The sequence below is a fragment of the Danio aesculapii genome, chromosome 12 (genome assembly GCF_903798145.1).
Source record: "Danio aesculapii chromosome 12, fDanAes4.1, whole genome shotgun sequence".
NCBI classification, from domain to species: Eukaryota; Metazoa; Chordata; class Actinopteri; order Cypriniformes; family Danionidae; genus Danio; species Danio aesculapii.
In genome coordinates, this window is record NC_079446.1 from 18647609 (window position 1) to 18660221 (window position 12613).

At 33.3% G+C, this 12613-nt stretch overlaps 1 protein-coding gene across 1 annotated transcript; it reads left to right on the forward strand.

Moving 5' to 3' along the window:
- The first annotated feature begins 3920 nt into the window (after positions 1-3920).
- On the forward strand, positions 3921-7313 carry LOC130238654 (ankyrin repeat domain-containing protein 22-like). Its single transcript, XM_056469737.1, is given in 8 exon segments — positions 3921-4083; positions 4854-4944; positions 4947-4976; positions 4979-5043; positions 5256-5363; positions 5513-5590; positions 5700-5798; positions 7059-7313. Coding segments are annotated over 8 exon segments (570 nt in total). The 5' UTR covers positions 3921-4062; the 3' UTR covers positions 7137-7313.
- The last annotated feature ends 5300 nt before the right edge of the window (positions 7314-12613 follow it).

Genomic DNA, 12613 nt, shown 5'->3' on the forward strand with positions numbered 1-12613 from the left:
CTAAAAAGATTATATTATTATTTTAATATTATTAACTTGTCGATCCTAAAGGTCTGTAACAAACAAGGAGAGCTTAAAGGGATAGTTCACCCAAAACTGAACATTCTGTTATAATTTACTCACTCTTCACTTGTCACAAATCTGTTTGAATTATTTGGAAAAAATGTTGAAAAACCAGTAACCATTAACTTCCCTAGTATTTGTTTTTTACAGAAGTCAGTAATTACCGGTTTCTAAAATTCTTTAAATTAACTTTAAATAACTTTTGTGATCAACAGAACAAGGAAACTCGTAAAGGTTTGGAACCACCTGAGGGTCAGTAAATAGTGAGTACATTTTCAGTTTTGGTTGAACTTAAAAAGTAACATTGAGGATTACTTACTGTATACTTTTATTTTAGAGACGCTACCTTTCTGAAGTTTTTATTTTATAGTACTTCTTAGTATACGTTCTCAGAATTACTTTGATCCCTTTGTTTGCATTGAATTAGGTGTTTTATTAGGAATTTTATGTGTATGCAGCTCTGTCTGGAATTCCGTATGGTTGAATTTTCTTCAGTCTAAATTGAAAATTCAAAAATTGGTGCCTTTGCATCACTTTAAGACAATCACTGAGCAAATAGGGGGGGATTGTATAATTTGTAATTGTTTTAATTGTTCTCAATGTAGTTTGTCCTGTAAATTCTGTAAACTCTTGCTGCTCGTTTTAGGCAAGGACACTTCTATGAAAAACATTAAGTTCAGAGAGTATTTTCTGTTTAAATAAAGGCTGAACAACATGTTATACAGTTTTACAAAAGTACTAGTTACAATTTGTACATTTAGTTGTTTTATTATGCACATTATGGCAAATGGACAATCAAATTTGCATTGTATATAACACTCAAGAACCAATGATGTTTGTTTTTATACAGAATGTTTATGTTTTGTAACTATTTAAAAATGATCTGTATTTATAATTATGTGTTTGAGTGAAACATAGATGTTGGTTAATTCTATAAACTATTAAAAATTAAATGTAAAATAAAAATGTTGACATTAAAAAATGTGTTATTCTGAGTCAAACAGAATAAATAAATAAATTAGATCATTAATTTGAAACATGCATGTAAGTATGAAATAAATGTAAAATAATGAAGAAATGTATTCAAATATTAACTCAAATGTTAACTCAAAAAGAAAATCCAGAGAAAGTAGACAATTCAAGTGGTCTTTTTAGTTTTATCCATAGTTGTATACATTAGTTGTTGTTTAGAATTGAGCTCAATCAAAACCCCCAAAATCATTTAATTGATTTACAGTTACAAATATATAATTTATATTTCATTGCTTTGTTTTTGTCTGTTTTTGAAACAAGTAATTTTCAGGAAAATATCAGAAAAAGTTCAAACTGTATTATTGATCACCCTTATATCCTTTCAATCCCTGAGACATTCATTTATCATCACAACACAAATGAAGATATTTTAATTGAATCTTTAAAAAGCGTTTTAAGGAATATTCTTCATAGCTGTAAATCATGCTTAGCAATCTTAGAGAAAGGTATGACAGTTGACACTTGCGTTAACACATTGGTGTTAAGGTAGTAGTACCTAATAAAGCAAAAGTGTACCTCTTTCCTCTGGATATTACTGTTATTTTATTACTGGACTTTGTGACAGGTGTGGGAATATAAATTTATATTATCTATATATATAACTGGTGTGACAGACCTTAAAATGTCTTGGTTTCCTGAGCCCTGACTGTCTCCAAAGTAATGCAAATTGTCAGTTTCACAGCATGGCTGTGTCTATTGTTTTCTCTTTTTGCTCAACTGGTCAGACAGTTTCTGTCCCCAGAACATCATTTTGCACACTGTTTGCGACTATGCTTTGTGGATTTCTCTTCAGCTTTTAACAGTATGCAGCCTCATATTTTGGCCAACAGGTATTTTAAATTTCCAAGCATTGACCTGGGCACTGTATGCTGGCTGGTTAATTTTTTAATAGTGAGGCCTCAGAGAACCTGAGTTAATAACACATTGTCGAACTAAATTTTTACCCAACAGGTTCTCCACAGGGATATGTTTTGTCACCACTATTGTTTGTACTTTACACTAATGACTGTCAGAGTAAATTTGAATCAAGGTATATCATTAATTATATGTTGATGATTCTGCCATTGTCAGTCTTCTGCATAATTATGAGGAGGGTCATGGCCCAGTGTTGGACAACTTTGTTGTTTGGTGCAAAGACTCATATTTACAACTTAATATCTAAATTACTACACTGTAAAACCTAAAAAGCTAAGGTAACTCAAACTATTTGAGGAAACCGATTGCAACAAACCATTTAAGTAAAAAAAAAAAACAATTCTAATGGGTACTGTGAACTTAATCCATTTAAGTAAATGAAGCAATTTGAGCACAGTAAACCCAATAAATTAAGAGAACTCAAACCAACTGAGTACTGTAAAACCCAATAAGTTAAGGCAACTCAAACTGTTTGAGGAAACCGATTGCTACAGTACAAACCATTTCAGTAAGAAAAACTAATCTTTATGAGTACTGTCAACTTACTCCATTTAAGTTGAAGTAATGAGGTATTTTATTAACTCATTACCCTCAACACTGAGTTAAAAACTCTTTCAAATGAGTAGAATTAACTTTCAGTAAGTTTTGAGTTAACTACACTCATTTCATTTGATAAAATTGACTGTTGGGTTTTACAGTGTAAAGAGATGCTTATAAATTTTCGCTGTAACTCTATTTCTAATGCTGCTACTACTAAACGGTACTGTTGTTGAGACAGTGAGTGAGTATAAATACCTGGACACCATCCTGGATAATAAACTGATCTTTGAGGTCAACACAAATTTTATTTGTAAAAAGGCAAATCAACGATTGTTTTATTTAAGGAAGTTGATAGGCCTCTTATGACATTTAATTTTAGTGTCTTTAAACTTTTGCAGTAATTTGCTGATATGGTAATTTGCGGGTGACAAGTAAAAACAGACTTCCAAAAATTGTTTGTCTATCTCAAAAGATTTTGGGCATAAATCTTAATAGTACTGGACAGTGTATGAGGTGAGAGTTATAAAGAGGGTTATGTCCATTTTAGCGGATGAGAACCATTTATTAAAAGTTTTGCCTCCTGCCATCAGGCAGAACGTATACTTATTCAGGCAAGGTCCAACAGATATTTGCAGTCATTTGTTCCAACTGCAGTTGAGTTACTGCTTTAAGTTGTATGTTTTTTTTTTACTTGATTATGATTAATTTTGTTTACTGTTATACTTCTATGTTGTTCCAGTGTGACTTGTTGCTGTTATCTGTCAGCTATTGCTGTAAACCTATTGCCCTTCGGGACAATAACGACATTCTAATTCTAATTCCTCTTACCATTTAATTTATCTTTGAGGTATCAATGTAGACCCTTTAATAAAAAAAACTTTTACCTTTTAAAAATGTACTACTGCAGTGTCAGCTCTCATACCTTTATTTAAGAGAGTGTAGGAGTGAGTAAATAGGCTACGGACAACACAGATGCATGCAAAGGATATACTAAACCTTTTTAACATTTTTGTTGTTGTGGCTGTTTGTTTATTTCCTAAATATTTTTTTAATAACCAAAGCTTTGTATTTCTGCCTGAGAAATTACTCTATTTTATGTTGTTATGCTGTCCTGTGACTAAAATATCCTAATGTAAAAACTGAGAATTATTCTAGCCTACATAAAGATCAGGAACTCGCACAATTCTGTTTTAAACTCTTACATGTGAAAATGTTATTACACTCGCTAAAAATGACTTATTCTGGATTCTTCGAGTTTGACAGGAAATGAGTCTATCGTCTCTCTTGGATGAATCCACCGTCCGCTACACACCTGAACTGATTGCGTTATTATTTGGCCTATGCGTCATCGTCATACACGCCCACACCCTTATCACCTGAATCTCAAGTGGTGCTCACTGGTACCGCTCACAGGTACAAAGCAAATTAGCGAAGGGTTGTTAGTTTTATGTCTTCAGAGTCCAGATAAAGGATTTGTAAGTTTCGTTTTACTTCAAGGACAGAGGAAGCCAAATGGGGATCATGTACTCAGAGGTAACGTGATTTACAGCCTGTTTTGAAACTTGATCTTCCTGTCTCGGGTTGGAAAAAACGTGATGATTGTAGTAATGATGTTCCGGTCAATTTAATGTAAATTAAGACGATTTAATCTCTGACGATTTAATGAGTTTTGCTCTTTGTACTTAACATTTGTCAACGTAATAGCTTAAACTGAGTATAAACTTAGTCATGATGATTACTTCTGCTACGTGCTGTACTAGTGCCAGTCAGCTGTCAATCTCCGACAAACACAGTTTAACGTTCACATTTTTATCGTTATTTCAGAGAAGTCATGTCTTATTTTGTTTTCTTTCTTATTTTTCTTTTCTTAATTTGTTTAAAGATGTCAATGTTAACATTCTATTGTACTTTAGCAATTTTATTAGCATTTTCATTAATGATTTGACTTCATCTAATTCGGATACACGTATGTGTTGTTGTACTTAAACATAACAGAGAACTACAATAGTTTATAGATGTGATATTTGCACTGTTTATATAGGCTAAGTAATACACATAAGGTTTATTATTTTTTCACTTTAATTTTGTATTTGCAAAGGGTGTGTTTTATGTGTGAGTAATCTATCAAGTTAATGAAGTCACCAGACCTGTTTTGATCTTCATAACGTCTTATCAAGTTATCTGTCATTAGACATTAACTGAATATAGGCTATGTATATCCTCTTATTTAATGTACTTTAAGAAATTCTTATAGGCTACGTGCTTTTAATGTAATGCTGTTTCGTGCCACTTTCTTTCCATAGCCCATGTGCCAGGCAGCTTATGATGATGACATCCACAAACTGAAAGAACTCATCTCAGCTGATCCCAAAAACATAAATGCTCAAGATGAAGAACAGGAGACACACCGATCATAGCCGCCTGTAGACGGGGCACCTCAGGATTGTAAAATACATGCTAGATAGCAATGCAAAGGTGTCCATTAGGAATAAGGTATTGCATAAGAGTTGAGATGCAATGCAGTTCCCTTGAATCATGATTACCATAATGCTGCCATCATATTGTTATGAATGAGTCTAGTGTGCAATGATTCATTTAAATGCATGTTGCTTCTGACTCACCCAGTGACAAAACATTTTATCGATAATTGTTTATTTCATGTAGCCAGATTGTTTTGTTAAATATATATGGCAATCTTCCTTTAGAAACAAAGGACTTGCTTGCACTATGCTACGAGAAGAACCTTTTCCTTTTTGGACTACCTGATGATTGCCATTTTAATGCCTATTTTGCTCATTGGTTATCTTATAATGGTAAGTTGTGGTATTTTAATGACTAAAATGCATTAGTAATTGAAAATTAATCTGAATGAGATTAAGAATTTTTTAAAGATTGCTTTATAAGCATAGAATGTGTTATAGCTATTCATTAATAAAGATTTTCACCTTTTTTATTTCAAAAGGAAGAGAAGCAAAGAAAAAATGTGAAATTGATGGAGTTTCTGTTGGCCACTAAGGTGGATGTAAAGGCTGTAGACTATGTAAGTAAAACACTTAATTTATCAAGTTAAGGGTATTAAAATTTTTGACAAAGTTTTATCCTAAAAAGATGTTCATGTTATAATGTGTGTATCGTTGCATCTCTTTTAGAAGGGGAACACTGGACTTCACTATGCATGCCAACGAAAAAGTCAAAGGATTGTTCCTTTGTTACTGCAGAGAAATGCAGATGTTTCGATACAGAACAAAGTAAGTTAATTATGTGGTCATTGGTAGGGCCAGACAGAATCAGTGGACATTTTTTTGCTATTTCTGTGGAGAATTTTGTAGAAAAATATGCAGACTTATGTGGAATGATTTTGGGAGTATCGTAACTAAAACTGAATATATTAAATAAAAATAATAACTTTTTATTTAATTTTTTACAATGCAGATTCATTTGGTAAACAAAGCAGGTCTCTCATATTTACTAAAAGACAAAAAAAGATTACTTTACAAACTGTATTGTAAATAACTCAAATCAACACGTTCATATTAGTCAATATTATTACTGAAATTAATTTTAAAAACTAAATAAATGTAAATTTACACAAGTAAATAAATAGTCAATGATGGGCTAAAAATCTGCGGATTTCTGTGCGCACAGATTTCGTGTGCGCATAGTCATTTGCCATTACTTGAACATGAACTAACTTCAGAGACATTCAGTTGTCATTGCGTCACATCACATAAGTGCAATGACAGGTGTCATAGTTTTGTTGTGAGCCATTTAGGAGTGAAACAATTTTCATAAATAGTTTTTTGGATCATGTCAGCTTGTTATACTAAAGTTAAAAGATTATTTCAAGCAAAAATGAAATTTTTTATATTATTTTCTCACCCACATATATCAACATATATTAATGTAACATCGTTTCAATCCCGAGAAATTCGTTTACCATCAGAATGAAAATTAAGATATTAAGAACCAAACACTTTCCATGTGTCTTCAGTGGTTGAACTGCAATTAAATTAATTAAAGAATTAATTTAAAAAAGTTCCATGAACGATTTTGTGCACTGAAAAACTGCAAAAACCTTTGTCTTGCATGTCAGTCATGATGTGCGTTTACTAAGGGCAGTATGGGACTTGTGTGTTGCACTGTTGACTCTAATGGCAACACGTTGTATTGCGTGTAATAAGTGTGCACCCTGACCTAACATAAAAGAGAAGAAGGCAATCTTGGTTCCATTTACAGCTTTTAAATGGCTCTCCGATTTAATCTAAAATATCTTAATTTGTGTTCTAAAGAAAGTCTCAGAGAATTGAAACAACATGAGAGTGAGTCATTTTTAGCAGAATTAATTTTTAGGTGAATCTTTAAATGTAACCAGATAAAAAGTAATAAAATATTATTGAGAAATGAAACTTGCTGAAGATGTGAAATTTGTGTTGATCTCTTTTGCATGCAATCTAAATGATTAAATTGGTGCGATTGGGTTGTTTGATTTTTTTCATCTTCTCTTACAGAAACAGGAAACTCCACTAGATATTGCACAGAGACACAAATTCCTAAAAATTGTTTCAATGTTAACGAAGTCAATGTGAGTATTAATGGATCACCGGGGTCCTTCACAAATCACCAGATGAGTTTTAGATTGGATGTGCACCAATTATTTATTTCTGCACCACAAATATTGTTACATGTGATGTTAAGAAACTACACTTCCCTGATGGAAAATGTTGTATGTAAACCTGTTTGATTTACTGATTTGTTGAGACTTGTCAGACTTTTGTGTGTACGTATATTAGGTTTGTTTTAATGTTCAAGTTTGCTTTTATGACTGTACGGTATAAAATGTATTTGCAAAATAAAAGCTCACTACTTTCTATATACATGTTTTCTGTGTTATTGGGATTTTTCACATGATTTAAACAATCCTTCCAAGACTCCACAGAAAATGTTTATATCTCTTAATTAATTCAGAGTGAAAATTAAAAATATCCTAAGCCGTAGAATTACTCATATTTTCTATTACTTTTTGGACTTTTTCACAAGATACTTCTTTAATATACAAGGAGTCTGGATAAACATAATCTGGTTCCTCAGTGTATTATTTAGTGCAGCTGAAATTACTTGACAGTTCTTGAACAGACTCAATAAAAAAAAAACTATTAAAAGCATTTGCTATAGCCTCATCACTGCAAATCACACTATTAGTAACTTTAAGATGCTTTATTTTAAAATGTTTTTGCCTGTTTGAATTAGATAGTCTATTGATATGTTGCCACAATTTAGAACTGCTCTCATGGGCCTCCTCAATTAGTTTAGAAAATATTTCATCTTAGCCTTTCGCAATTTAGAACCACTTTGTTCCTCAACCAGTGTAAACAAGATGATCAGTATTAGTTTTCAATAGTAAAGATTTTTTAAGAGCAAGATCTCGCCTTTTAATTAGCTGAAGAATATCACTATTAAACCAAGGAAGTGAAAAATACTCTTCCAGGTTTTTGTATATTTACTCGTTAAATTACTTCAAATAGTTGCAAAATGACCAGCACTCTGATTTATATCTAATTCTTTAAACACCTTTTCCCAATTAACTTCCTTTAAATCATATTAAAAATTTGCTATTTTCGATTTCGGTATTCCTGTTATTAAAAACTGGTTTTCCATCTTATTATGATGCAGTAACCGTTTGAGTTAACTTTCTTACAATTAATGTTAAATTATGATCTGAGAGACCAGTGATTAAATTATATGTTTTTGTTACTCTCTCCGGTCTATTAGTAAAAATCAGATCTATAAGAGTTTCGCTCTTTCTAGTGATTCGGGTAGGTCTATCAATTAATTGTATAAAAAATTAAATTTCTCCATATTTGATTTCAACTGTGATTTACTGTTTTTATCCATCCAATTAATATTAAAAGCACCGAACATCATACATTCAGAACGATCATCAACAAGGGACAAAAGACTCTTCAATTCTATAAAAAAAAACTTGCATCATGACCTGGAGGATTATAAAGGACGATTATGTGAAATCCATATTTGGAGAGAGAACTACATTCAGTGCTAAACACTCCTTATTCACATGAGTTTCAAGCTGCAAACATTTCAAATTTTCCCTTATATAAATTAAAACACCACCACCCCTTCTATTCACCCGGTCACTTCTATAACAAGTATACCCTGGTATGTTGATTAGATCAGTAAGAACATTATGATTCAGCCAAGTCTCAGAAATACACAAGAAATCCAGATTTGATTCAAAAAGTAAATTCTGTATCTGATCAATTTTTGGTAGAACACTTACATTTCTATGTCCTCCCAGTAAACCTTTTGGTTAATCTTGAGAGTTCCAAATAACTTTAGCATGATGCACATATAGAGAAATAAGAGAGTGAAATTCAATACCTTTTAAGACCTTTTTTGAGACTATTTTTTATACATTGTCAGACCCCATCACCACTTTAGGTTTCAACCAGTAACATTGGCAACTTTTTTTCCCACGTACAGCATAATTACTAATTACTGACTATAAGAAACAAATTCTAAATTAAAACATTCTTCATATACTGAATAAAATCAAATCCATCATATGGCACCAATCAAACAGCAGGAATAACGGTGTTGCAACCCTGCAGTAAACAAGCAGTGTGACATCAAATCTAACAGGATTAGACCGATTTCATAAACTACAGCATCCCAATATTCCTAGATGAAATTCAGACAAGCTTTACTATGATGATGCAAAATTTAATACCTTGTAAAATAGCATTTTTAAATAAGATTTTAAAAAAATCTAATCTTTAAAATAAGATTTTAAATACTTCTTAAGGCCTTAAATTTCTCTAAATAGACCTATCAATCAATACTTTTTAAGACCCTGCGGACACCCTGCCTAGGATATATGTGGCTATATATTTTTACTAAAAATTTAATAAGAATCATTAAAGCGCATGCTCAGTCTGGAGCATCAACTTCCTGTGACATAATGGAATATATGAAATATTAGGAATGAACGACAAGACAATATTTGTAATGAGAACCATTTTATAATGGTAGTGTACAGTATGAACAGAAGAATAATTTTGTCATCATGTGTCCTCTTTTGTAAACAATCAGCTACATACAGCAAGACTTCTATAATCATCAGGAGCCAATGGTATTAACTATTTAAAGGGCACATAGTTTACCTCTTTTTTATGATTTAATATTAATATTATGGTTCTTCTGAGTGTGCCAGTTTAGGTTCAGTTTAAAACACAATTCAGATTTTTTTATTATAATGTGTTAAAAGTGTCATGTTAGGGGGAGTGTCCACAGTTCGCTGATTATGGGTGTGTTGCTTCACATGTAAATTAGTTTCGGCTTCCCGCCAATGTAACAAGGGGGCGGGGCCATGAGCTCACCCGCTCAGCGTTTGCAACAGCGTCTGACAGGCAGACTGCGAGAAGGAGCTGGAGAGGTTCAGCATTCAGTCGTACATGTACGACTCTGACACAGACTAAGCAGAGAGTACAAAATCATTTGTGTCTTTGTACAGTTTTACAGCCAACTGTGTTCTAGTTTCAAGTGCCGAGCTTGTACACAGAAACTAATAACCACAGCACACTGAATTAACTTTGACTGAGGCACCGGATGCAGTCACTCGAACCTGCGACACGGCACACCGAGACACTCTCTGTGACGCGGCAGAAACATGAAGTGTCCCGAATCGTCACGCCATATGCATTTTGAATTCTAAACATAGATTTCTGCAGCGGTCACGCGGTGCCCAGCCGTCGACTTGAGTGTACCCTGATAGAAACCTCTGTTAGAATTCTAAAACGCATGCTAGTTAAGAATCACAGGGGGCTTCTGGATCGCGAGAAATGCAAACGGCTGAAGTATAAGGTAGACGTCGATGAGAAGTACACATGTTTGCAAACCTACCTAAGATACAACCAAAATTACGATTTAAAGCGATATGTGGAGAATATGATCTTGTGTTGAGCCCAATGAGCCTTGCATCTTAAAATAGAGCAAGGGTGTTCCTTTAGTGATATTGCTTCGACTCACGCTGAAAATGGCGGACGTGAATCAACAAACTGAGGATATGATGACGCGCCTGTCAATCAATATTGGTGGGCGGGGGGACTGCTCTCCTACGTAAAGTTGCGGTCGGTTTGAAAACCGATCCAATTGGTCCACCGTTTTTTATGTTGTTAAATTGAAAAAAAAGCACTGGGTGTGCTTATATCACCCCAATATGACAGTCTATACACCATACATGCACATATGTCTGTCCAAACAGCTTGAAAAGTTGATTTTTTACCATATGTGCCCTTTAAGTCTTTTAACATGCCAGCATCCATTGGCTGATTTTTTTTATATAATTCACCAAGGACCAAGGTTTAGCTTAAAATCTCTCAAATGTTTTACTAACAAAAAGTCACCTATAAGAACAAACTAACAGAAATTTCCATTTTTGGATATCTAGTGATTTAAAGGCATAGCTCACCCAAAAAAAAAAAAATCTGAAAATTCTCACCCTCATGTTGTCATCCCGAGGCCTTCATTAGCACTTATCTTCCTAACCCAAATTAAGATATTTTAGATCAAATCTGAGAGCTCTCTGACACTCCATAAGCAGCAACAGATGCCAAGAAAAGAAACCAAAAACATTATCAAAACGTTCCTTGTGACTTCAGTGGTTAAACCATAAGCATACACAGCTCCAAGAGCACCTTTGGTGCACCCACAAACTGTAAAAACAACTTTGTTTGCCTTCCGCATCAAATCAGGGTACACGTTTACTACAGACAATAAGGCATTTGCATGTTGTGGTGCTAACTTCAATCATGAATACCTTTTATGTACGTACAGTAAGAAAAGACAAAGGCCAACAAAGTAATTTTTTTTTTTTTTTACTTTATTGGAGCTTTGTATTTGAACCATTGAAGTCACATGGAATGTTTTTACATTGGCCCTTTTCACACAGTGATACCAGTAAATATCTGGAAAATAAAAAGAACGACTTTACGGGTAAATTCAAAAAAGTGCTGTACACACAGGCAAGAAGGTTCCGGATTTTTAAAAGACATTTCACATAATCATTCCAAAATACTGGTAAATTTTGACATCATTAACCAGAAATGAGCTCTAATCGGCTGTGCTTGTATTTGTAAACATAGAAGGGTCGGGATTTTGTTGATGATTTCACTTTTATTTAAAGCTTTAGCATTCATGCAGCTGCTTTGTCCCAGAGACATCCAAAGGCAGAAGCGCTAAACGCAGCTAAATGTTTACACATTTGACTACATTACAAATTCTCTGGATGGATAAGTATTGTGAACAACTTCGAATAAAACATACGGAGGAACACTTTCGCATGTCGAGATGTACATAATATGTGTGTGTGCTGGCGCTCACCGGAGCACGTGTCAAGCAACTGAAGCAGAGCTTGAAGGTAAACAAACAGCGGTTTATTGTAAGCATTTTATCAATAATTGTCTCCACAATTGACATCATTATTATTTTAATTGCTTATTATTTATCAGAGTTGTGTCAGTATATTATTCAATCCAAGATGTGGGCCAAAAAAATATGTGCACCTAAAGGGTTAAGAAAGAACATAGAAACGTTTTCGAACTAACATTAAAAGCCAAATATGTCTGGAAAAATATTTAAAGGCTTTTATTTTCATAAAGAGCATGGATGTGAATGCGTCTGAATGTTCTGATTGGCTGGAGTAGACCTCTCATGTCAGCGTGTTCTAAACATGAACGCACTCTTTTTAAAACAGCAACAACAATTTTATGTGTTCCATGTAATCTAAATGTCTGTTTAAAAACCGTCAAAAAGCTTAATTTTAGGCTACACTACAGTCAATTTTATTATTTTACATTTATTTGTAAACCTACTGTGTTTTAAAATGTGTTTCACTTCTTGACCTTGCTTTATCCATTATAATAATGATCATTTTACATTTTAATCAATTATGATCTTTGATTTTTTTATGTAGACTGAGAATGCTAATAAAAGTCTACGAGGGGTGCATTTCTCGCCACAACACCGGCAATTTTCCTTTTGCGTTCAC